Source organism: Natator depressus, chromosome 12, assembly GCF_965152275.1.
Source record: "Natator depressus isolate rNatDep1 chromosome 12, rNatDep2.hap1, whole genome shotgun sequence".
Taxonomy (NCBI): Eukaryota; Metazoa; Chordata; order Testudines; family Cheloniidae; genus Natator; species Natator depressus.
Genome location: NC_134245.1, coordinates 9,149,113 through 9,171,682, shown reverse-complemented (window position 1 = coordinate 9,171,682; position 22,570 = coordinate 9,149,113). Strand labels below are relative to the sequence as shown.

At 44.6% G+C, this 22,570-nt stretch overlaps 1 protein-coding gene across 3 annotated transcripts in view; it reads left to right on the top strand.

Moving 5' to 3' along the window:
• Positions 1 to 5,546: 5,546 nt before the first annotated feature.
• Positions 5,547 to 22,570, top strand: part of GNAO1 (G protein subunit alpha o1) — a 295,457-nt gene continuing 278,433 nt past the window's right edge. The window contains exons 1-2 of one of the 3 annotated variants that reach the window (XM_074968546.1): positions 5,547 to 5,818; positions 6,050 to 6,092. In XM_074968546.1, coding sequence (XP_074824647.1) covers positions 5,701 to 5,818; positions 6,050 to 6,092 — 161 coding nt within the window. In that variant the 5' untranslated portion in view covers positions 5,547 to 5,700. The remainder of the gene's footprint in view (positions 5,819 to 6,049; positions 6,093 to 22,570) is intronic. The other 2 variants (XM_074968545.1, XM_074968544.1) reach the window with 2 other exon arrangements.

Sequence of the window (22,570 nt, the reverse complement as noted above, 5' to 3'; positions counted from 1 at the left end):
TCCTGCGGGCCGGATGTGGCCTGAGGGCCGTAGTTTGCCCCCCTCTGCCCTAATACATGAATAGCCTTCTTATAAACGTGATTGACAATAGCAAAGTCCATAGTGGGTTTCATGGAGTTTCTGGCTTTGCTCCCCTTTGAAGTTATAGAAAGCTTGGGGGTAGAATTGTTTTTTAAGGGGGTTGAAGGGAGAAGAGAACAGTAGTCAGTGTCATTCTGGTGAGGGTAGAAAAGCTTTAGCAAAGAGGAAAATTTTACCATATTTTCTAAACATGATCAGATTCTGGCCCCATCTAGTCCCTTGACTATGCTTGTTCTACAGGCAAACAATATGGCATTTGTGTTTCTTATGATAAAATCTCGTTCTTGAGTCATAGTCAGCTCAACTCCCCTCACCCCTGATCCTCTCTGCTTGTACATGGCTTGTGTAGTTGGTACTTTGCAATGGAATGGGCTGAACCCTGATGGATCCTTACTCCCTTTGGATTTCTCTCTCACTCAGGCAATGCATGCAGAGAGTGAGTAAGAATCTTTGTGATTTGGCCCAAATATTTGAGCATTTCATTATTCCTTCCTCTGTCAACCACTTAGCCTTTATCGTCTCTCATTGTATTGATGTCAGTCCATTTCTCCAATTTAGTGAGATCAGGCTGTGTTTTAATCCTGTCTTCCACAATATAACTAGGTTTAACTGGGTGGAACTGAAAGATTAGGTGGAATAGCCAGAGACGCTTCCTAATGGTGTGGTCTGCTCGCATGTGTAACCATCTCCCAGTGAAATTGGCGGAAGTTCCATTACTAGAGACATTTAAACCTAAACTGGAAAAAAAAACTCTACATCATAGTAAAGGAACCATCTTGCCATAGGAGTAAGATAGACTAGATGAACTAAAAGGGCCTCTCCTATCTCTGCCTGCTCTGATTTATGTTTAACTGGCACTCTCTCCACTCCAGCCACCAATTTGTTCATGAAACATTGAACTAATAATAATATCAAATAATACTGGACCTAGGACATAACCGATGCCTCCTCCCAATAATGTTATTATTTATTACTTAGATTGTGGCAGCATCCAAAAGATCCTAGGCACTTTCCAGACACAGAGGGGAAGGGTAGCATTTTTAAGTGCCCTATTTTCTCAGGCCCAGATCCTCGCAAGGTATTTAGGCTCCTCAATCCCCTCAATTTCAGCAAGAGTTAGGGTGACTAAGTACCTCTGAGGGGCTGACTTTTAGGCACTGATGAAACTTTTGAAAATGTTGCTCAAAAACCTAGAGGAATTACTAACTGCTCCGCGGGCCACATCCCACTGGAGTTTGCCTTGCATCAGGACTGAGTGAAAACTGAGGCTTTGATCATCTCACCGCCCTTACCTGGCCACACAGAGAAGTAAGAGAGAGTATGCCCCCCGTTTGCATTCCTGCTTACTCTGATCAGATTGTAACTCCAAGCATGAAGGAGAAAGCAAGGGCTACTCACCCACTACTCCCCCTCCATGAGAAAGTGGACAGGGAGCTGGTGGAGAGGAAAAGTGGAAGAGTTTTAGTACTGCCCCCGTCCCATCAACTCACCAGTCAGATTCACAGGGAGTAAGCTGCCCCATGAAAGTGGGAAAATAGCTTACTCTTCTTCCAGAACAAGAGGCAAATTGGAAGGGAAACAATACCTTTGGTGCTACTCAAGCACTACTGCTTGCTAGGGTGTGAGCCCAAAGTCACAGTGTAGCTCTGAGTGAAGACTTCAGCATGTTTATTATTCTAGCTAGCCAATTATTCATTAGTTTTATAGTAATTCCATCCAGTCTGCCTTTCACTCATTTCCCCACAATAATGCTAGGTGGAATTGTATCAAATATCAGACTGAAACTGAAATACTAACTCTCCACTGCATTTCCGAAATCAGCTAAGCTTGTTATCCTTTCACAGAGAGAAATTAAGTTAGTTTGGCATGATAGGTTTCAGATGAATCCACAGTGTCTACTATTTACCACTTTATTATCCTTCAGCTGTGTACAAATTGATTGCTTTATTAATTGTTCTAGCATAGGGGTTGAAAAATCCACTCATCTAAGGTGAGTAGGAAACTGTCGGTGCTGAGGTGGAGAGCCTCATGCATCCATATTGGAGAATTTAATTTTTCATTAAAAATGTGTGCAGCCTTTACCTTCAGGAAGATAACCTTCCAAATGTGAATTGGCAAAAGTGCTGTCTTCTTAAGTCTATAGACAAAAAGCTTTATTGCAGGGCTGGTCAGAGAATGGGTTTTTTTCTCTATGGAAAATGTTAGTGATTTTTTTTTTCGTTTTCATCTAAATTTTCAACTTTTTGTCCAAAACAAAGCCAAACAGTTTTCAGGGTTCATCATTTTTCATACTGACCTCGGGCTGGTAGTTTTAATCCTCAGGTTGGTCAGTTTTCCAAGCTCTGAGCAGATATTGACATTAAATTCTTATCACATTCACATCCCTCACTGGAGTAACACTGGTGTGCAACTGGAAGAAGAATTTGGCTCACTGGTCTGTAATTCTGCAAGTCTACGAGTTTTCCCAATTGCACAAATAATTGAACATATTTACCCCTTCCAGTTCTCTGAGACCTTATCTATTATCCATGGGTTCTAAGAAATAATTGCGTTCAAACATTACTTCTGATAGTTACTTTAAGACTCTACAGTGAATTTTGTTGGGTCCTACTCATCTGAATTTGCTCACATTATTTGGTGTTCTTTAATCTTTCTCTTCCTGATTCCGCCTTAAAACCTCTCCCTTCCCTCATTAACTATCAGCCATATTCTTCCCCTCCACCTAGTATGTCAGAAGGAGAGATGGACAACCCTGTTCTGAAGGGGGAGGGTCGGAAAGGAAGCTCTGTGGAGATGTTCCTCCTACCAGAGATGTTCCTCTCTTTATTCCATGGTTGCTGTGATGGAGATCAGATTCCCATAGCTGGGAAGGGGTGTGGGCAAGGAAAAGGTGGAGGAGCCAGAGGAATAGCCATTGTACATGGCATGTTCCTCTTGCAGATAATCAAAAATTCAGTGTTTCGTGTTTCAAGCATGATAAGTTAGGCTGAATAAAAGTAGCTGGTAAGCATTCATGCCTTTCCTTTCACATCTGTTATTTGCTTTCCCTCATTGTTAGGTAGCAGACCTCCATTGCCATCTTCTTGTGTCTGATCTATTTATAACACGTTCTTTTGTTCCTTCTTACATCCTTTGTCAATAGCCCTCCATTTTGTTCATTGGCCTGTGTGGTGCATTTTATCTCTACCTATCCTTACTCACCTTCTATGCTTGCATTCATCAATGTTATAGCTCTAGATATCATTAATGCTCAGACATCATAACAGCCATCAACTTCATGGGTTAAAATGGAATATAAATATCACCTGTCTGCAATTCCATGGAAGAGTTTTAAACAATGCCATTATTTACCCTACTAACACTTTCTGTTCTTTTCTGTTTCATAATTTTCATTTAGAATCTAACTGATAAATTTAGTCAGGAAATACAGAATGCAGCTGGTTGGAATTCCAAGACAACTGTCAGTTTTGCGGGTGGAGAATAATAATGCAAATTAGAAGAAAAAATCCAGAAAGGAGGGTTCTTTTGATTAGCCTGCATGGGATGGCCCATGAGGAGACTAATCCTGCTCATCGTACAGATACCAAACATATCCAAAATATTAACATAAAAATTGTGAAACTAGGGTATCTAAAGTCAGGCACCTACATCTTTCAGATTAAACGGCATTGGTCAAAAAGATTTGACAGTTTATATGCAAAGACTGGAACTAATAAAATCTAATAAATAAATAAATAATATCATTCTTGTGTATCTTTGTACATGTTAAAGGGACTGTCGCGTTAAAAATTCTCTATTAAAATAATCATCTGTTATAACTAATATACTGGATTATTAAAATGGAGAGAGTGTTAAATATGTAATTCACTTTTCACCATAAATGTCTTTTATTATTATTTTTTTGTATCCTGGATTACGGAAATAAACTAGTCAATTTACTTTAGTTTCTAGTCAATTTCATTTTTTGTTTCCAGTGCAATAGCACAAGGCTGCAAGACCTGGGTGGCAAACAACGTGGAGATTAACTTTCAGGTTAAAAAAACCCCAAACTGTTTGCACTGATTATTTCTAAATATTATTAACTATTTCTATTAATATTTAGGGTTTTACAAAACAAAACAAAACATCTAAATGTTGTGCCCAAACACTGACAGAGTCCCTTTTGGTGATTAATCTAATGATGTCAAGCAAGGTTGAACTACTCTCCCTTCCAATTCCCCTCCCGCCCAAAAATCCCCAGCTAAAAACTGCACACACCCACATGAAGAAAAAAAAAAGAAACAACGTAATTAACACATCAGTGTATAAACCTGAGGTGGGATCAGGGAAACTTTTTCTCACTTCATTCACCCCCAGTAACAATTTTGCCTAGGCCTAAAAGGGTTCGTCCCTGCAATCATATATATTTCACAGAATCCTATATTATGCTTTATATGACAGCAGCACCTCCAGGCGCCAACCAAGACAGGGAACCCACGGTGCTAGGCGCTGCAGGTGCAGAGAGTAAGAGACAGTCCCTGCCCCAAAGAGTTTACAAAGCAGACAATGGGTGGGAGAAAGGAAGCAATCTCTCCATTTTCTAGAGGGGAAACTGAGGCACAGAAAAAGTAAGTGACCTGTCCAAGGCCAACATGGGAAGTGACAAGGGTAGGAATATAACCCAGGTCTCCTGCAGCCCCGGCTGGAGCCTTTGCTCTCAACATGATCAAAGTTAGCAATAGAAAAGACCGATTAGCGACCAAACACATCCCTGAGGAGAATAAATGGGAGAGTTTTCTCGGGGGGGGGGGGGTCGAATGGAGACAATGGCGAGTTGTCCCGCGCACAGGCTCCTAGCCCAGACTCCCTGCAGAGCACTCGGGCACGAGACAGATCCCCTCCTAAGGGACCCCCCCCTCCCTCCGCCGGGGCCACTGGGGCGAGGCCCCTTTAAGAACCGCCGCCCACCACCCTGGCCTCGCGCGCCGCTGGGGCCGACTCCGAGCTGCACCTGCGGGGGGGGGGGCAGAGCGCGCGCGCGCGAGAGCGAGCGCCCCCCCCCCCCAGAAGCCCAGAGTCGCCGCGCCTCGCGGGGAGCATGCGCCGGGCGGGCGCTGCGGACGTCACCGAGGCCGGCGAGCCCGTGAGTGCGGACCCCTGGCGCACTCGCCTGCCCTCGCGCCCGCGCTCGCGCTCGCGCTCGCTCCCCTCCTGCTTCTCTCTCTCTCTCTCTCTCCGCGCGGAGCCGCCGAAGGATGCGATCGCTCGCAGCCGCCGCCGCCGCCCATTAGAGACCCCCCCCCCACCCCACACACACACACACACACACACACCCCGCCCGCCTTCCGACAACAACCCTCCCGCAAGAGCAGGACCCACCCTGTCCCCTCCCCCTCCTCCTCCTCCAGCGCCTGCCTGCAGCCCCAGCCCTGCCCGGCTCCCACTTGGATGCATTGATTGCTAGAGGGAGAGGTAGCGGAGGGGAGGGCAGCAGAGAGGGGGGGGGACACACACATTTGGTTGCCCAGATTTTTTTTTTTTCCCCCTGGGGCGGGGTGATTTTTTTCCCCCTTTCCCTCGGAGTGTCTGAGAAGGGGGGAGGCGCCCGCCGAGAGGGGTTTTTGTGTGTGTGTGGCCATCATGGGATGTACCCTGAGCGCAGAGGAGCGAGCCGCCTTGGAGAGGAGCAAAGCGATCGAGAAAAACCTCAAGGAGGATGGGATCACCGCCGCCAAAGACGTGAAATTGCTCCTGCTAGGTAAGCGGCCGCTCCCCCCGGCCCCCTCTCACCGCCTCCCGGCCCCTCTTCCCGGAGTCAGGCTTCTCCCCCGTCCGTGCACATTGTGCCCTGGGAAACTGGTATTTCACCGAGATACCCCCCCCTCCCTCCCCTCCATTCACCCCGCTGCTCTCCCTCCTGTGTAATCTCCTTGATCCCCTTCCAGGCTCACACTCACCCGCTCTTTCCTCTCTGTGTCTGTCCCAACAGGGGCTGGAGAATCTGGGAAAAGCACCATTGTGAAGCAGATGAAGTAAGTGGTTTGGGGTTAGTGCCCTAAAAGCGTTGATCGTTTGCCTTAAAAAAAAATTGTTGGCATTCCCCTGTTGATTTTTTTGGAGGGGGGGGGGTTTGCAAGAAGGCGGTTCTTTAGTTGTAAGAATGCCCCTGACCGCCATATTTATCTGAGCGTTATTGTTGTTATTATTTTTTTGTGTGGCTTGTGGACCCATTGGTATGGCACATCTGTAGCAGTGATTTCTGGTTGGGAAAGAAGATGGAGGGGGATCCAGCCCTTTGCTCACCATGGACGATCAGGTGTCTGCTGTTCAGGGGTTTGGTGCTGAATTGAAGGTGGTGTGGTTTCTCTCTGCTGTCTCACCAGGTGTGTGTGAGGTGGGTGGGTGAAGGGGGCAGGATGGGTTTCCCAGATGATGTGAATGGCACAGATGTAACGAGGGCATCACCATTAAACATACCTCTGTCAATGAAGATTAATGTCAGGTTTTTATCTCCCAGCGCTCTCTCCCCTCAACGTACACACTCCCTTCGGTGTTTGATCTCCTGCCACGGGCTGCTGGGTTGGCTCTCTGGCACGTATTTGTTTGTTTATTTTTAAAAATCTGCCTGTAATGCGGATTTAAAGCAAGGCTTGCTGCCACTCAAAGCCCCTTTCCCCCAAGCTTTCAGCCTTTCCTCTTAATTAATTAGAGATGAATTTGGCTCCTGATCACCAATTAAAATTAAATGGGGATTTTTTAAAAAACAACCAACCTCCCTCCCCTCCCCCCCTCCGAAAATAATAATTAAACAACAAGGAAACCGGCTCCTTTATAAAAGCACTGGTCAATTCGGATCGTGATTCCTTTTTCCCCTCCATCAACCATTTCTCCTGAGCTCGGGTGTGTTTTAAATCTCACGAGGCTGTCTGAAAGCAAGTGACGAACTGCTGTGGACTTGTAGTGCGGGGGGTTCTGCTGTGACACCTTTGCACACGCGCGCACACACACACACACACACGTTTGCTAATGAGGCAGTTGCTGTGCAATAAACAGAAAAATGGTTCTTTTTCCGAGTTGGCCCCGTGGCTGGAGAGTGACTGCATCTCCTAGGCGAGGCAGGCTAGGGAAAGGGGCGAGGGTGTTCTCCTTTCAGCGGGTCCTCAAAAATAAATAAATCTCAGCCTTACCCTGGAACAGACACGACAAGCTCCTTCGAGGTGGCGCCATCACCGAGCAGTCCCTGCTCGCAGCCTCGTGAGTCCCTCTCCTGTTCTGTAATAGTTGACACGGTGCGGGGGGAGAGGGGGGGTGTTGTTTATTTATTTATTTATTTATTTGCACAAGGATCCTTGCCAAGGGGGCGGCTGCTCGGAGGGCTCCCCCGGGGGCTGCTCGGAGAGAGAGCTGTGCCCATCCGTGGGTGTGGAGGCAGGGTGTGGTGGGCTGTTTGCCAGCGGCTCCTGTCCACCTGCAGGGGGGAGCGGGACCCCCCCCCTTGGCAGATCAGACAGGGGTTGCGCATGGGGGGGACTCTGCCTGCAAGGCAGCTGCCTCCCCCCGGGCCGGTCCCCGCGCGAGCGGTGAGATTTCAGGCGGTTCCAGTGGTGGACAGCGCCCAGCCAGAGCCTGGAAAAGTCGATTGGCTCGGGGAGCTCGGCGGCGCTCGGAAGCTGCCGGGAGAAGCCGAACAGAGGCTCGGAAATGGCCGAAGGGCTTCGGGGCCGCTCGGCGTCCAAGGCGTGGGAACGAAGGGCCCGATCCACCGGCTCCCGCTGCAGGCAAAGGGGGGAGGGGAGTTTTGCCATTGACTGCAAACGAGAAGAGGATCGGGCCCTTCTCTTCCGAGAGCCGCGCCCCGCTCTCAGCCGAGGGGCCACTCACAGCAGAGGAGGGGGGAACTGACTGTGATCTGGGCTGGCCCCCAGAAAAACCGCCGGGCAGGACCAACCGGGGGGTCACTCCCAGAAAAATAAGGGGAAGTGACATTTTCCAGTCTCCAGTAATCGTACTGGGGCAGGAGATCCAGGAAGAAAACTCCCCCTGTCTCCAGAAGCATTGGCAACCCTCCGCGTCTCAGATGGCTTTTTTATATTGATATGTTTGTGTTTCAGGCAAGACTACACACTCAGCTTCCGCTGCTTGGAAAGGCTGGTTTACAGATGGTCTGCACAGTTTTGCCCTTTGGTTTATTGGCAAATTTGGAGTGGGAAGGGGCTTCTGCAAATTAACACCACCACATGGTTAGATGTGTCCCTGGGATCTATTCGATTGTCTGCAGTAGACCTGTAGCGGAACGGCCTTGTGTGTGCATGCTGACATCCCCATATCTGCCACTTCCCTTCCACCAAAACACATCCAACCCCCCCCTTAGAGAAGATGAATAGTGGGACGAGTTTGTGGCCATGTACAGTTTGTGACTATGTAGGCATATAAAGTTACTGTACCGTAGCGCTGTGTGGCAGGATTCATATTTTTAATGAGACGGAACAAGATAATATACTGATCTGATGCTGCTCTCAGTTTATTAAGTAATAATGATAATAATACCTAGTTGATATACAGTGCTTTTCATCAGTAGACCTCAAAGCAATATATGATATGCTTGCAGTTCTATACCTGAGTTAAAAATTCACAGACACCTGTCTTTATGAACCTGCTTACGTTGTCAGCCATCAGAACTGGGAGGTGTCTTTTACTGTGGAAACTCTATGCACTGGGTTGGGTGGAGATAGCAGTGTTGCTATGAATACAGCAGGAGGAATATTTAGAGAGCTGTTCAAAATCTCTGGCATCGAGAATTATGACTGTAGAACGAACAACTTGCTGATATTTATATTTTGGAGGTTAATTAAATAATATGTAAATTAGCATTTTACCTGGTCAAGCAGTATTATATAATATTCTAAAGTAACGCCTGATTTAATCACACAGGCCTGATGAGAACCTAATGAATTCTTTAAAGACTAGAGTTAAACAGTGTGTTTGTTAGAATGTGATGAGGGAGACTGAGATTACTTTTATATCACATATTTAGGGTCCTACCAAATTCATGGTCCGTTTTGGTAAATTTCATGGTCATAGAATTTTAAAAAAATCTTAATTTTCACAGTTTCAGCTATTTAAATCTGAAATTTCACAGTGTTGTAATTGTAGGGATCCTGACCCCAAACTGAGTCACAGGGGGGTCGCAAGGCTATTGTAGGGGGGTGGCGGAATTGCCATCCTTACTTGTGCACCGCTGCTGGCAGCGGCACTGTCTTCAGTGCTGGGCGGCCAGAGAGCGGCGGCTGCTGGCCAGGAGCCCAGCTCCAAAGGCAGCGCCCTGCCAGCAGCAGCAGCAGTGCAGAGTAAGGGTGGCAATGCCATGCCATGCCACCCTCTCTTCTGCGCTGCTGCTGGCAGTGGTGCTGCCTTCAGAGCTGGGCTACCGGCCAGAAGCCACGGAGCTTCCTGCAGCCAGGGAGGTTCCTGGAGGTGGAGCTGACCCAGCCGTGGGAATGCCCGTGCAGGGGAAGAAATCCAATCCCTCCCCAGCCTGGCCAGGGCCGGCAGCTGGAGCCCAGCGCATGCTAGGAGACCCCGACTGGGGCGCCCCAGCCCTGCCCTTCCCCAGCTCCAGCGCTCGGGGGTTCAAGGGGCTTTGGGCTGACTGTGTGGAGGGGGGCGGAGGGTATTACCACAGCACTCCCACCCAACACAGCATCCTGGGCAGTCACCCACCCATAAAGCTGGCCCTGCCTCCCCCAAGTGACAACCCCCCCATATCATGCCACCCTCACTTCTGAGCTGTGGGTGGTGGTGGTGCTTCCTTCAGAGCTGGGTGCCTGGCCAGAAGCTGCCACCCTCCAGCCACCCAGCTCTGAAGGCAGCACAGAAGTAAGGATGGCAATACAGCACCCCCCCCCCGCAACAGCCACTTTTCACGGCCATGAATTTGGTAGGGCCCTATACATATTATTAGGTGCTTCCAATTAGTGAATTACACCAGAAAGCCAAGAGATTCTGGTAGTTTTCACACTGAGGTATATGGTTTGACAATATGCCTAGAATTTTTTAGAATGATGAATGCTAAAACAAACGAATAGATAGCATATGCTGGTAATAGATGCTTGAGAGCATTACACTGAGACTAGTTAATCATTGAAATGATAAGTAGTGCTATAAAACGTGGCAGATAGAAATTACAGCAATTTAAGAGATGTATTTAGAATTGGGATTAGGATTAGAATGCCTTTATAAAACCTAATTATAGAGACTTCTGAGAGAGTTTGATGTATCTTTTGGTGTGATGGTTTTCTTTCAGTGAACAAGGATATTCTGGTGATTGATCGATTTAGAGCATGGGTTTTCTGAGAGAGACTATCTCAAACATTTGCAATGCAGACATGGAAATCATTATAATTGCAATCTAACTATGAAGATAACTTTGATGCACTATAACCCAATGTTTGTAGCTATATTTGTAGAGTTAACAATTATTTGGCTCTCCGAGAGTAGTATGGCTTGTTACATTTTCTTATTATTCTTGCTGAGTCCAAGCCTGCAAATTGTTGCATGTGGGCAGATTGCTGCACCAATGCAATAAACTGCAGGATCAGGGCCATAGTAATTAGGGGACCAATCCCTCAAGGTGCTCTGCCACCCTTCACCCCCATTCAGGTCAGTGTGAGCATAGGGCACCCCCTTTTCAGAATCAGGACTGGGTTCAACTCTGCTTTGCTACAACATAAACTAATGAGTATTTTTAATGGATATGCCTGATCTATTTGGTTATGAACAATAAAGCATATAGTGAAGAATTCTTTTACAAGAGAAGGAATCACCCATTTGTATTTAGGCTTCAAATAAATGTGACACTATCTTGTGTCTTAAATCTTAAAATAAATGCAGAGATAGTGATAAGTTATAATATGCAACTTTTCTTTCTGTACTATCTGTAATGCAGTGTGAAATCTAGACAATCTTTTTAGCATAATTGGATTTCTAGATAACAGGGTGTGGCTTGGAACATTCATCAAGGAGACCCCAGTTCAGGAAAGCAATTAATACATGGCTAAGTCCATCCCTATTCAATAAAACATTTAAACGTGTGCTTAAGTGCTTTGCTGAATATGACTGTTCAGTTGTGAGCAATAATTAGCATAATGGCATGTCAGACAAGCTGCAGAATAATGGGTTTTTTTGCTAATGGATCTCGATTTGTTTCTTATTCTCTGCACTCTAAATATTAAAGCTGCTGTCTTGAAGAGGTAATAGTGAATTTCATTGCTTCCTCTCTTTTGAAATCTAGTGTGGAACTCTTTGCAATGAATTCAACTGTCATATCCTGACATGAAACATCGAGTCTTATTGAAAGTGGTCTAGCAAACTAACTAGATGCAAGTATGACCCTTGATGAGCTCTGAAGAAGTAGAGAATATTTTGTATGAACTTACCACAGTGGGTTTTTTGGCTTGACTAACCAGCAGGTTGTAAAACATGCAAAAAGCCCTAGTCTGAATCATTACAAATTTTTAAAAGATTCACTCATTTTCCTCCTGCTCAAGGCCACAGTTGAATGCAGGCAGTACAATCCTAAACACTGGTTCAGTTGTGAGCTGTAATTAGCATGCTGGTGTAGCTACTTAGGTTTTTGTAGATCTGCGGGAAGTCACTAGGGAACGCATTGCCTAATGTTTAATGTACAGGGCTGAGTCAGAAGGTATGGGTCCAGCATTGGGCTCAGCTATCAGTTCAGTTCACACTGTGCCTCGGTTTCTCCCACTGGTAAGTGGGGATTCCACTACCTACTTGGCAGAGGTTTTTTGAGGTTTAACTGGTTAGTTTTTGTAAAGCATTTTGAAGTGCTATAGAATAAATACAAATTATTATTATTATACTGTTGTTTTATCATTCTCATTTATTATCCAGTTAAATATTCTTCCCAATCATCAAAATAATATGGCATATTGGTTCGAAGTTTTCTCAAACGCCAAAAATAGTCATAAACTCTCCTTGCTCTTCGTGTAAGTGAATTACTTATAACCTAATAAAAGTGCTTGAAAGAAATAAGCAGTCCCCACCCACTGTGTTTCCAGCCAGCCTAAGCAATATCATGACAAGTGACACTGGAAGCAAACAATGCATACAGACAGCTGCTCGATGCCTTGCTCCTTTCAAGAAGACAACAGGCCCCAAAGCTTTAGTGGTTTCACACGATCATCGGTACCTGAATGTGTAGCACAAACTTTTCTCCCTGAATACATTGGTTCAAAGGGGTGGCATGTGCAACCAGAGAGCTCAAAGAACGCAAACTAGAGGCTCGAATGTAAATTTACAATCTGCCCTGTGCACGTGCTGGAATATAGCTGCATCTCCCTAGGAATATACCAGGAACAATTTGTGTTGTAGGGAGTCATCATTCCATCTTCTCCCCTTACCTCTGCTTGCTCTGGGGAGCAATTCAGTTACTTCACCCTTGGTCATGGAGCTGCTGACTTACTCTTGAGCATCCAGCCTGGGACTCTGGCCAATGAGTGACGAGGGTAGAGCCAGGGCTCCTCCCACTCCCTGCTCATTTGCCGGCACTTAGCCTCTTCTCTCCCCACTGCGGCCAGAGTGACAAACAGGGCAGGGGTATTAGAAAGGGCCTTGCTGCTTCTTACTCTTCTGTATGTTCAAGTAAGGGCTGTAATGATCAAAACCCACCCAGGGTTAGAAGTGAATTTGAATAAGCTACAGGGAAAAGTATTGCCACCTTTGTTCTGAAGCGTTTCCGAGTGCTGTTCCATTCGCTATACTGGAACTAGGGACTTCCTTCATGTTCCACACTGCCTTTCCTTAGTTTGCTTTGTATCTTTAGACCCGATCCAGCAAACGTTTGTGCACAGTACCACTGGTAGTAACTTTTTGCAGAGTACCACCATTAGTAACTTTGTGGGACTACTCTTAGTAGGAAACATTGCACTTGGTAGTAAATTTTGCAGCATTGGACCCTGTTTTTTTTAATTTTCATTTCTTCACACTTATCGCTATGTTGACTGTGTGGGTGATCCATTAGAATATTTTTTAAAATGTCAGATAAGCTGAAGAATTTATTTATTTATTTATTTTGGCTAATGGATTTTAATGTTTCTTGTTCATGGTTTTCGAAATACGAAAACCTATATCTTGCAGAAGAGTTCTGTGTAGCTCAAAAGCTCATCTCTCACCAAAAGAAATGGGTCCAATAAAAGATATCAGCTCCCTCACCTTGTCCCTCTTATATGTTGCAGAGGCCGTTGTGAACTGCACAGCTTTCTCTCTCTTTGAAATTTAGAGTGGCACCCTTTGGAGTGAGTCATAGGCTGACATGAAACATCTAGTCCTGTAGAAAATGTTCTAGAAAACTAACTAGACCTTTGCAAGTCGTTCCCTTGATGAGTTCTGAAAAGCTAGAGAATATTTTGTGGGTTTTTTGGTGTGATTAACCAGCAGGTTGTCAGAGATAGGAAAAACCTAGACTGAATCATGACATGAGGTAAAAAAATGCAACTGGTTTCCTGCTTTTTGAGCACACAGCTGAACAGAAACTCTAGGGCCTGGCTGTCCTCTCAGTTATGCTGCTTTATACCAGTGTGAGACAATGATCAGACCCCTAAACATCAATGGCACGATTGTTACCTATCCAGTGTGCTTACGCAGGAGTGTGAGGGAGGTGGCTTGGCTCCAGATTGTTGGGGGGGGGGGGTCAGGAGAATGGGGCTGTTACTTGTTCCCTACATCTTTGGAGGTGGGCAGGGGTGGGACATGAGCCGAGCCTTGATTCCACATCTCCACACCAGAGCTGTGCTGGCACAGAGGGGGAAATGATTTGCTGCTGGCCAAGGACAATTATAGATTACATCTCACCGGGAGCAAGGTGAGGGAACTAGGCAGTGAATTGTGACGTTCAGTCGATTCACTTGCCCACTTCTGGGGCAGAGCTACCTTACTCAGAGCAGTTTGTAAAGTTACAGTCTAGTCCTAAAACATATTAGCAGGTTCCTCGTGATTCTTCTCTAACGTACAGTACTGCGAATCAGGAGTAACTCTATTGAAGCCAGTGGAGTTACACCCATGTGAAACTGATATAAAGAGGAGAATTGGGCCCTAGAGGCTGATCCTGAAAGGTGCTAAACTCCCTCAGCTCACACTGGAGGTAAGCAGGCTCACTACCTTGTCAGACTGGAACCTCAGACGGTCAGGTTTACTGTATGTGCACATATACTGCATAATTCACTCTCATCATATCATCATGCCCCCCCCCCCCCTTTTTGCACTCCAACACTGTGTTTTCAGTTCATCCGTGTTAGATTTCAGCGAGAAGATATCATGGCCTTGGCAGGAACCACAAATCCCATCTTTCAAACTTTTTTCCTTTCATTGATACTGTTAGCACAGGGAATTTGTCTGCATAGCCTAACTTCGCAACATTCAGCTCTCAATGGCCTTAAATATCATTCAGTTCTGTGGGGCTGAACATAAAGGAGGCCAGCGTTTCAGAAAGCAGTGCGTAAAACAGATGTAAAGGGAGAACCCAAACACATCAACAAGAGCAAAATAGAATAAACAGCTCCAAAACGGCTTGGTAAAGGAAACAGCTGCTTCATTAATTTGGAGACGTTTACTTTAAAAAATATATAGTAGAATTTCATGATAATTACTACTGGACCACGCCCTTATTTGCATCGGAAGTTGGCCCAAGTAAGGACTAAGTGAAGATTAACTGAGGCCTGGGCTACACCTAAAACGTAGCTACATCACTTGGAGCTGTGAACATTTCCTGCCCTGTGCAACATAGTTAGGTTGACCACACTCCCCCACTGCAGATGCAGCTAAGTTGATGGAAGAATTCTTCCATTGACCTAGCACCTGCCTCTTGGAGAGGTGGGTTTACACTGGCAGAAGAACCCCTTCTGTCACTGTAGTAAGTGTCTACACTACAGCGCTCCAGGAGCGCAGCTGCAACTGTGCCAGTGTAGCCTTTCTAGTGTAGACATGCCCTATGAAATGCAATCAGGGATTGAGATCCAAAATTAGACCTGTGTCAAAGACAGCTAAAATCTTGCTAATAGCTCCTGAAGGACCTTTAGGGAGTAAAGATAGTGCACAAACAAAGGCCTTGTTGAAACTGTGAAACAGAGAGTGTTAATTGAAGCAGAGAATCTTAATTTCAACTCCATCCAAAGCACAAGTGAAGACAACAATTTTGCAAGTGGAAAAGGACAAAAGGGTCCAATTCTTGGGCCAGTAATCAGTAGCAGAAAAATGAACATGTTACACACAACAGGGAGTCAAAAATGTGTGTGTGGCGGGGGGGGAACCCAAACTCAAAAAGTTTTTGCAGAAGTAAAATATTTAGTTATTTCTGATCAGATCATTTGTAATCTAAGGGCAAATCCTGCCTGTTTACTCATTGAACTTCAGTGTGACTGCTCCTGTGTGGAAGGTGGGTGGGATTTGGCCTTTACTATTATCAAAGAACTGAAAATGATGAGAATAACTGAGTCAAACAAAATCCTCCGACAGGCACCCAAACGTCAACACATCAGAACATTGAACAGCATGGCCAACTTTCATGATAAAATCACGAGCCTCCCAAGATTTGGTGTTTTCCGTAAAGCCCCATCTCTTGGAGTCAGGTCATTACTTGAGAATCTCAGTTGGGGTTTGCTTGTTTTTTAAGTAAGTTTCTAGCCCGTGTGGTTGTGGAGAAAAGCTTGAAACTGTGACCCAAGTGTAACCTAAAGGCTCAAAAACTAGACAGAAAATAAAATGAACCCAATTTTTTTAAAGTCTCATGATTTTTACCCAATCACATGACTCCTGATTTTGAATGTTTTGGTTGGCAATACTGGTAACTAATCTATTTATCTCTCTCTCTCTCTTTTTTTTACGTAAGGCCAATTCAAAGTCAATTGGGAGTCTTTCCATTGACCTCAAATGACTGTGGGTTGAGCGTTTGTAGCCCAGTGCTGTTAAAACCAGAGTCTTTTGAATGGATTTTCTTCTTGCCATCCTAGGGTTCAGCCACATCTCTTCTCTTCACTCCGTAATGTAGAATTCTTATGCTGAAACGTGATTTTAAAGCACATCTCAGTCCAGGATATTTATAAAGTACATGACAAGTAACAGAGAGTAATGGATGCAGTTGAGCACCATACTGATTCCTTTATCATTGAAGATGGTGAATGTAAGGAGGAAGTACGGCAATCAAGTAAAAGAAAAGAGTGTTGGCATTTTAGACCTACTGCCATTTTCCTCCTCTTAAAATTTCTTTTGGCCTCATTTTGTTTATAGAAAATATTAATGGTTTTGTGTTACGCTTTTCATAACAAAAAGAAATGATGAGAGAATGAAAAATCCCACAAAAATGTTAATTAAAGCACACTGCCTTTTTAAAACCATTCATGCAAGCTGCATGGGTAGAGGAGGGCAGAGGATTACAGACCAGATTACAGGATGCAGTCTGTATTCAACTCAAAACAAGCAAGTGCCAAATATTGCCGTAGAACGCCAGTATCTAGCATTGATCGGTCTAGGGCTAACCGAAAGGGCCCTCTAATCTAAGGCACAGTTATTGTCTGTAATATAATAAAAACTCTCTTAGAAATATTTCTGAGGGCACCAGTAGAAATGTTTCACTTCTTGAGCTCTAGAGCTAATTGTGAAAGAACTGAAGGATGTTCACAGCCACTTAGAACACCGTCATGGGGATTGGGGAGATATTTGATATCAGGTCTGTTTTCAATGAGAGATCAATCATAATATTTTTTTTACATTTGTGGGACGTTAACAGAAGCTGGATGGGAAGGGCCAGGAAATGCACAAATTTGCTTTTGGAACTTGCATTACTCCCATTGTCAGTCTCCATCTACTCCAAAATTTTTACTTTTAGCTCCTCAGCAGAGCTTTAATGTGAATATAATTTTGACATTACAAACAAACAAGCAAAAGTCTCTGGGCTATTTAGGGCCTGATCCTGCTCAGTCTGATGCTCTGGTCCCCTTAGTAAATGGGGTCGGTGCAGGAGACAAACAGAGTTGATGGGACTTCCCTCCAGCCCATAAGCAAAGTGTGTGATGCCCCTTCAGTTGGGCTATGGCTGCTATTATAGCCAGTGGGTAGTTTGCAGTATTTTGGCTCCTTCATGTCTGGGAGAATTTTTTTCTAAGTCCTTACTGAGGCAAAACTCCCGTCGGCCTTCGGAAGGAATTCTGTCTGAGTAAAGACTGCAGGACTGGAACCTTTGTTAATGAGCTAGCTGGACCAGCCAATAGCTATTAAATGTCTCTGTGGTGCAATGGGGCCAGCACATTTAGCTGATAACCAAAAGGATGGTTTGCACCCTGTTCAGGGAGGCAAGAATCACCTTGTTGGCATTCAGTGATGGGCACAAAATAAGAACCTAAATAGAAAATGTGTTCAGTACCATCCTGCTGAAGGGCCATTGTCTAAAAAACTCCATAGGCCCAGCACAAGTAGCTTATCCCATCGTGTGGCTTCAAGACCATAGACTCATAGAAATGTAGGGCTGAAAGGGACCTCAAAAGGCATCTAGTCCAGTTTCCTGCACTGAGGCAGGACTAAGTATTATCTAGGCCGTCCCTGACAGGTGTATGCCTAACCTGTTCTTAAAATCCTCCGATGACGGAGATTCCCCAACCTCCCTAGCTAATGTGTTCCAGAGATCAAGTATCCGTACAATTAGGCAGTTTTTCCAAATGTCTAATCTAATTTTCCCTTGCTGCAATTTAAGCTCATTATTTCTTGGCCTGTCCTCAGCGGATAAGAAAAATTTACCACCCTCTGCTTCATAACAACCTTTTACATACTTGAAGATTGTTATCATGTTCCCCCTCAGTCTTCTCGAAACTAAACAAACCCAATGTTTTCAATCTTTCCTCGTAGGTCATGTATTTTAGACCTTTAATCATTTTTGTTGCTCTCCTTTGGGCTTTCTCCAATTTGTCCACATCTTTCCTGAAGTGTGATGCTCAGAACTGGACACAGTTCTCCAGTTGAAGCCTTATCAGTGTTTAGTAAAGTGGAAGAATTATTACTTGTGTCTTGCTTACAGTGCCCCTACTAATACATCCCAGAATGATGTTCACTTTTTTTTGCAACAGTGTTACATTTTTGACTCATATTTAGTTTGTGATCCACTATAACCCCCCCAGATCCTTTTCTGCAGTACTCCTTCCTAGGCATTCATTTCCCATTTTGTATTTGTGTAACTGATTATTCCTTCCTAAGTGTAGTACTGTGTGTTTGTTTATTGAATTTCATCCTGTTTAAGTCAGACCATTTCTTCAGTTTGTCCAGATCATTTTGAATTTTAATCCCGTCCTCCAAAAGCGTTTGCAACCCCTCCCATCTTGGTATTGGCCACAAACTTTATAAGTGTACTCTCTATGCCATAATCCAAATCATTTATGAAGATATTGAATAGAACCAAACCCAGGCCAGATCCCTGAAGGACCCCACTCAATATGCCCTTCCAGCTTGACTGTGAATCATTGATAACTACTCTCTGAGTACAGTTTTCCAACCAGTTGTGCATCTACCTTATAGTAGGTTTGTCTCTAGGCTGTATTTCGCTAGGTTGCATATGAGCAGGTCATGTGAGACTGTATCAAAAGCCTTACTGAAGTTGAGGTATATCACATCTACTGCTTCCCCCCATCCACAAGGGTTGTTAGCCTGTCAAAGAAGGATATTAGGGTAGCCTGACCAGATTTGGTCTGGACAAGTCCATGTTGACTGTTACTTATCACCATGGAGTTTTCTGCTTAGCTTTGGCCATTCGTTGACTTTACAAATGAGGGCATGATCTGGCTCTAAGACCTTGATCCTTCTCCCATTGAAATCAATAGCTAGACTCCCATTGGCTTCAATGGTGGAGGACTGAGTATTTCATGCAAAAGATATTGGGCCAGATTTTCATTTAAATTACAAATTCTTTACATCCTTCTAGGTGCCTTGAAGATGGGTCTAAATATAATTTGCTCCCATTATAAGGCCTCTTTACACTGCCAGAGTGGTGTAAAATGGTGTAAAAGTGAATCTGACCTTTTGCCACTAAGGTAATTAACATTTTCTTACCTTGGTAGGAGTAATTCTCAACGATATACTCCTTTCCATATTTTGGGGGCCACTTCTTATCTTGTGTTCCTGTAAAGCCTATTAATATACATTAATATTTATGCAGATATGCATATCAAAGACATTATGGAGCCTTTAGCGTACATCTGTTGTATAAGTGCAAAAAGCCAGAAGAAAAGAAAGTTACAGTTACATACATATATTCCACAATGTCATCATGCTTTTCATTAAATAGCTTTTGTGATTGATTACTTGGCCAGACTTTACAAATTTTTCCACTTGAACGAGAAAACATTTACTTAATAAAGCAGAAGGCTTCTAGTAGCATGCCCTTGTTTTCCTCAATTTAACTAGGGATAAATTGATATTCTCCTGATTTACAGCTCAGCAAAAAGCAAAGTGCTGTATCAACTTGTTAATTTCAAGGTGGCTGCTGCATGGCCAGGAAACCTGATTCTTCTAAATGTTTGCATTCAAAATGTGTTTAAATTGAGTTTTAGACATTTGAGCTGATGAGCTGGAAGGTAGGAATAGGATACAGAGGGACCTAGACAAATTAGAGGATTGGGCCAGAAGAAATCTGATGAGGTTCAACAAGGACAAGTGCAGAGTCCTGCACTTAGGACAGAAGAATCCCATGCACCGCTACAGACTAGGGACCGAATGGCTCGGCAGCAGTTCCGCAGAAAAGGACCTAGGGGTTACAGTGGACGAGAATCTGCATATGAGTCAACAAAAGTGACTAGTGGGTTTCTCCATTCCAGGAGTGAAATTCCCCATGTTAGGATTTAATTGTAAATGCGTTTCATGCTTTATGAACTCCAGGCGGGAACAGTTTGGTTTCAGCTGATTTCATTTTGAAAGTGGCATTTCAACTGCAGAAAGAAGCCCTAGCTTTGGAAGATGAGGTTGTTTTGTACTCCATATCTGCGCGCAGATTCTGTTTGCTATGTAGGTTCTTTCACATGGACAAACAGAGACGCAGAAGGAGAATAAAATTCTATTTAAACCCTGCTTTGTCAAATAGCTGTGCTCCAAACCTACCCACCTGGAAGGGAGAGGAAGTCCAAGCCGATTGAAGGCTTTTGGGGCATTTTACGTTTTGGAATGTGATGAATCAAGAGAATGGCTGAGAGACGCAGAGTTGCTGATGGCTGTCTCCTTCAGTTACACATGGCAGCTGCAGCACATACGTCTTAAGTGCTGATCCTTTTTGACCTGAGCAGCTAGGCAAATTTTGGGGCACAGGGGATTTTCCTGGTGAAAGTAGAAATGGATGGAGTTTGGTATTTTCTTTGATGCAGACTTGTTTATTTACAAGGTATTACAAAGTTCCGCTCCTCTGAACACAGGAGGGACCAAAGCCAAAAGGAGTAGTTTCTTAGCTTACAGCCCCAAACCCCTTTAGCCAACAGACCTCAAGGTTCTCTTTCTTGCTTTTCCCAAGGTCACACTGTGCTCACCGGCTACTGCTTGGGTGTCTTGTTTTTTGCCTCTGCCTCTTTCTCTGTTCTTGTCTGTCCCCAGTTTCTGTGTGTCCTCGTTTCTCTGAAAGCCACCTCCCCGACCTGGTCACAATACCCAATGGAACCCTCTCTCACATGGTGCTAGTTCCTGAAAAGACTCTGTTAGGCTTTGTTTTAGGTGTGCCCCCTTAGCTGTCTCTTAAAACTATCTTAAAGGAAGGGCTTGTTCACACGTCATTTAAAACTAGGTTTAAACTCAACCCTTAACAAGGTTATCCACATAGCGCAGAACCAACCTGTCGCTCTCTAGCGCACTCTTACTTCCGCTCTTCCCCAGAGAATTGTCCACGTTCCCTAAAACTCTGGCCCTGATCCTGCAAAGGCTTGTGCAGTGCTTAACTTCCTGCACGATTGGACTGCTTTTCAGAGGGGCGGAGATGCTGCAGCTGCTCTTTGTTTCAACAAGAGTAACAGGTGCTGAGCACCTCTGAAAATCAAGCCACACATATAGTCTGGCTGAAGTCAGCACAACTATTCAGCGCGTGGACAGTTAGGTTCCTCTGTAGCTCCCTGCAAACTCAGGGCTCATGTTTGTTCCTTTCACTCAGTATTCAAATGCCAAACCTCAAACCACAATGCAGTTCCTTTAAACAACACTGGCCCATATGAGCATCATCATGGATGGGCCTGAACCAAAACCCTGAATCCAGCTACTCCTGATTTCTGGCGAAGTTCAGATCTGGATTTAAACAAGGTCCAACCCTCCTTATATTATTATTGCACCATGCTGGTCTCTTATTGCACAGCCAGCCTTTATACAAATATCCAGTCTTTGTGTTTCAAAGAGAGCTCTGAAAAAGTCATGTCCCCCAGCCATTAAAGGTGGCTTTAAAGTGAATCCACTTTAAGACAGATCTACATTGCCAGGCTCGTTAGTATAAAGTCTTAGCACAACTGAGAATCAGGTCCTGACACTACAATCTTTTTCAGTTAGAGTAATTTTGGTTGTTACTTATAACAATAGCAGGTACAATATTTTCAGTCAGATTTTTACATTGACAGTACCCCTTTAAAGGAGATTTTTAGATAACATGAAGAAACTAGATTACCTGGAATTGTTTGGGGCTAGATTCTACCACCCTTGTTCACAAGGAATAGCGTCTTAGGGTATGTCTGTCCGTACAGCGCTGCAGCGGTACAGCTGAACCGATACAGCCGCTGCAGTGTGTCTGGTGAAGATGCTCTGTGCCGACGGGAGAGAGCTCTTCCCTTGGATAAAAAACCCACCTCTGCAAGCGGCATAAGCTACGTGAGCAGGAGCTCTCCCGCTGACAGCGTTGTGCCAATGAGCGCTTATGTTGGTGTAACATGTGTCGCTCGGGGGGTGGAATATTCACACCCTTGAGCAGCGTAAGTTTTGCCGACCTAGGCTGCAATGGAGACATATTCTAACTGCACAAACACTTGCACTGAAAACCACAGGACTACTTGTGAAGTAAAGGGGGAAGAACTGTGCCCTTTAATATTATAGTTAAGTGAAGCTGTGAGTAGATATAGAGTGCCAGTCATCTGAGTATCTAGATGAGATTCATTTAGTGGATGAAAGGTACCAGAATAGTATTTCTGAAGAATGAAAGCAAGAGAGGTAAAGATAGTGCAGCTTCCCCCAAATCAGCCCACTTCGTGTACCTCAGCTTGACACTGACAGGCTCTGTCTAAGGATTGGAGTCTCTGTGCCCATTCAGTCCTTTCGTGTGTCTGCCAGAATAGATGCCAATTGTGATGGTGGCCACCAAACAGTCTTTACATGGTGATGACTTTTGGCCGCTATTGACCCAAGTTGGAGCCAAACTCATAACTTTGAAGTAGCCCATTTCTTTTCCCGGGAGTTATCCAGTGCTAGATTCTTACAGATTGTGAAAAGCCTCTAGTGGGGAGTT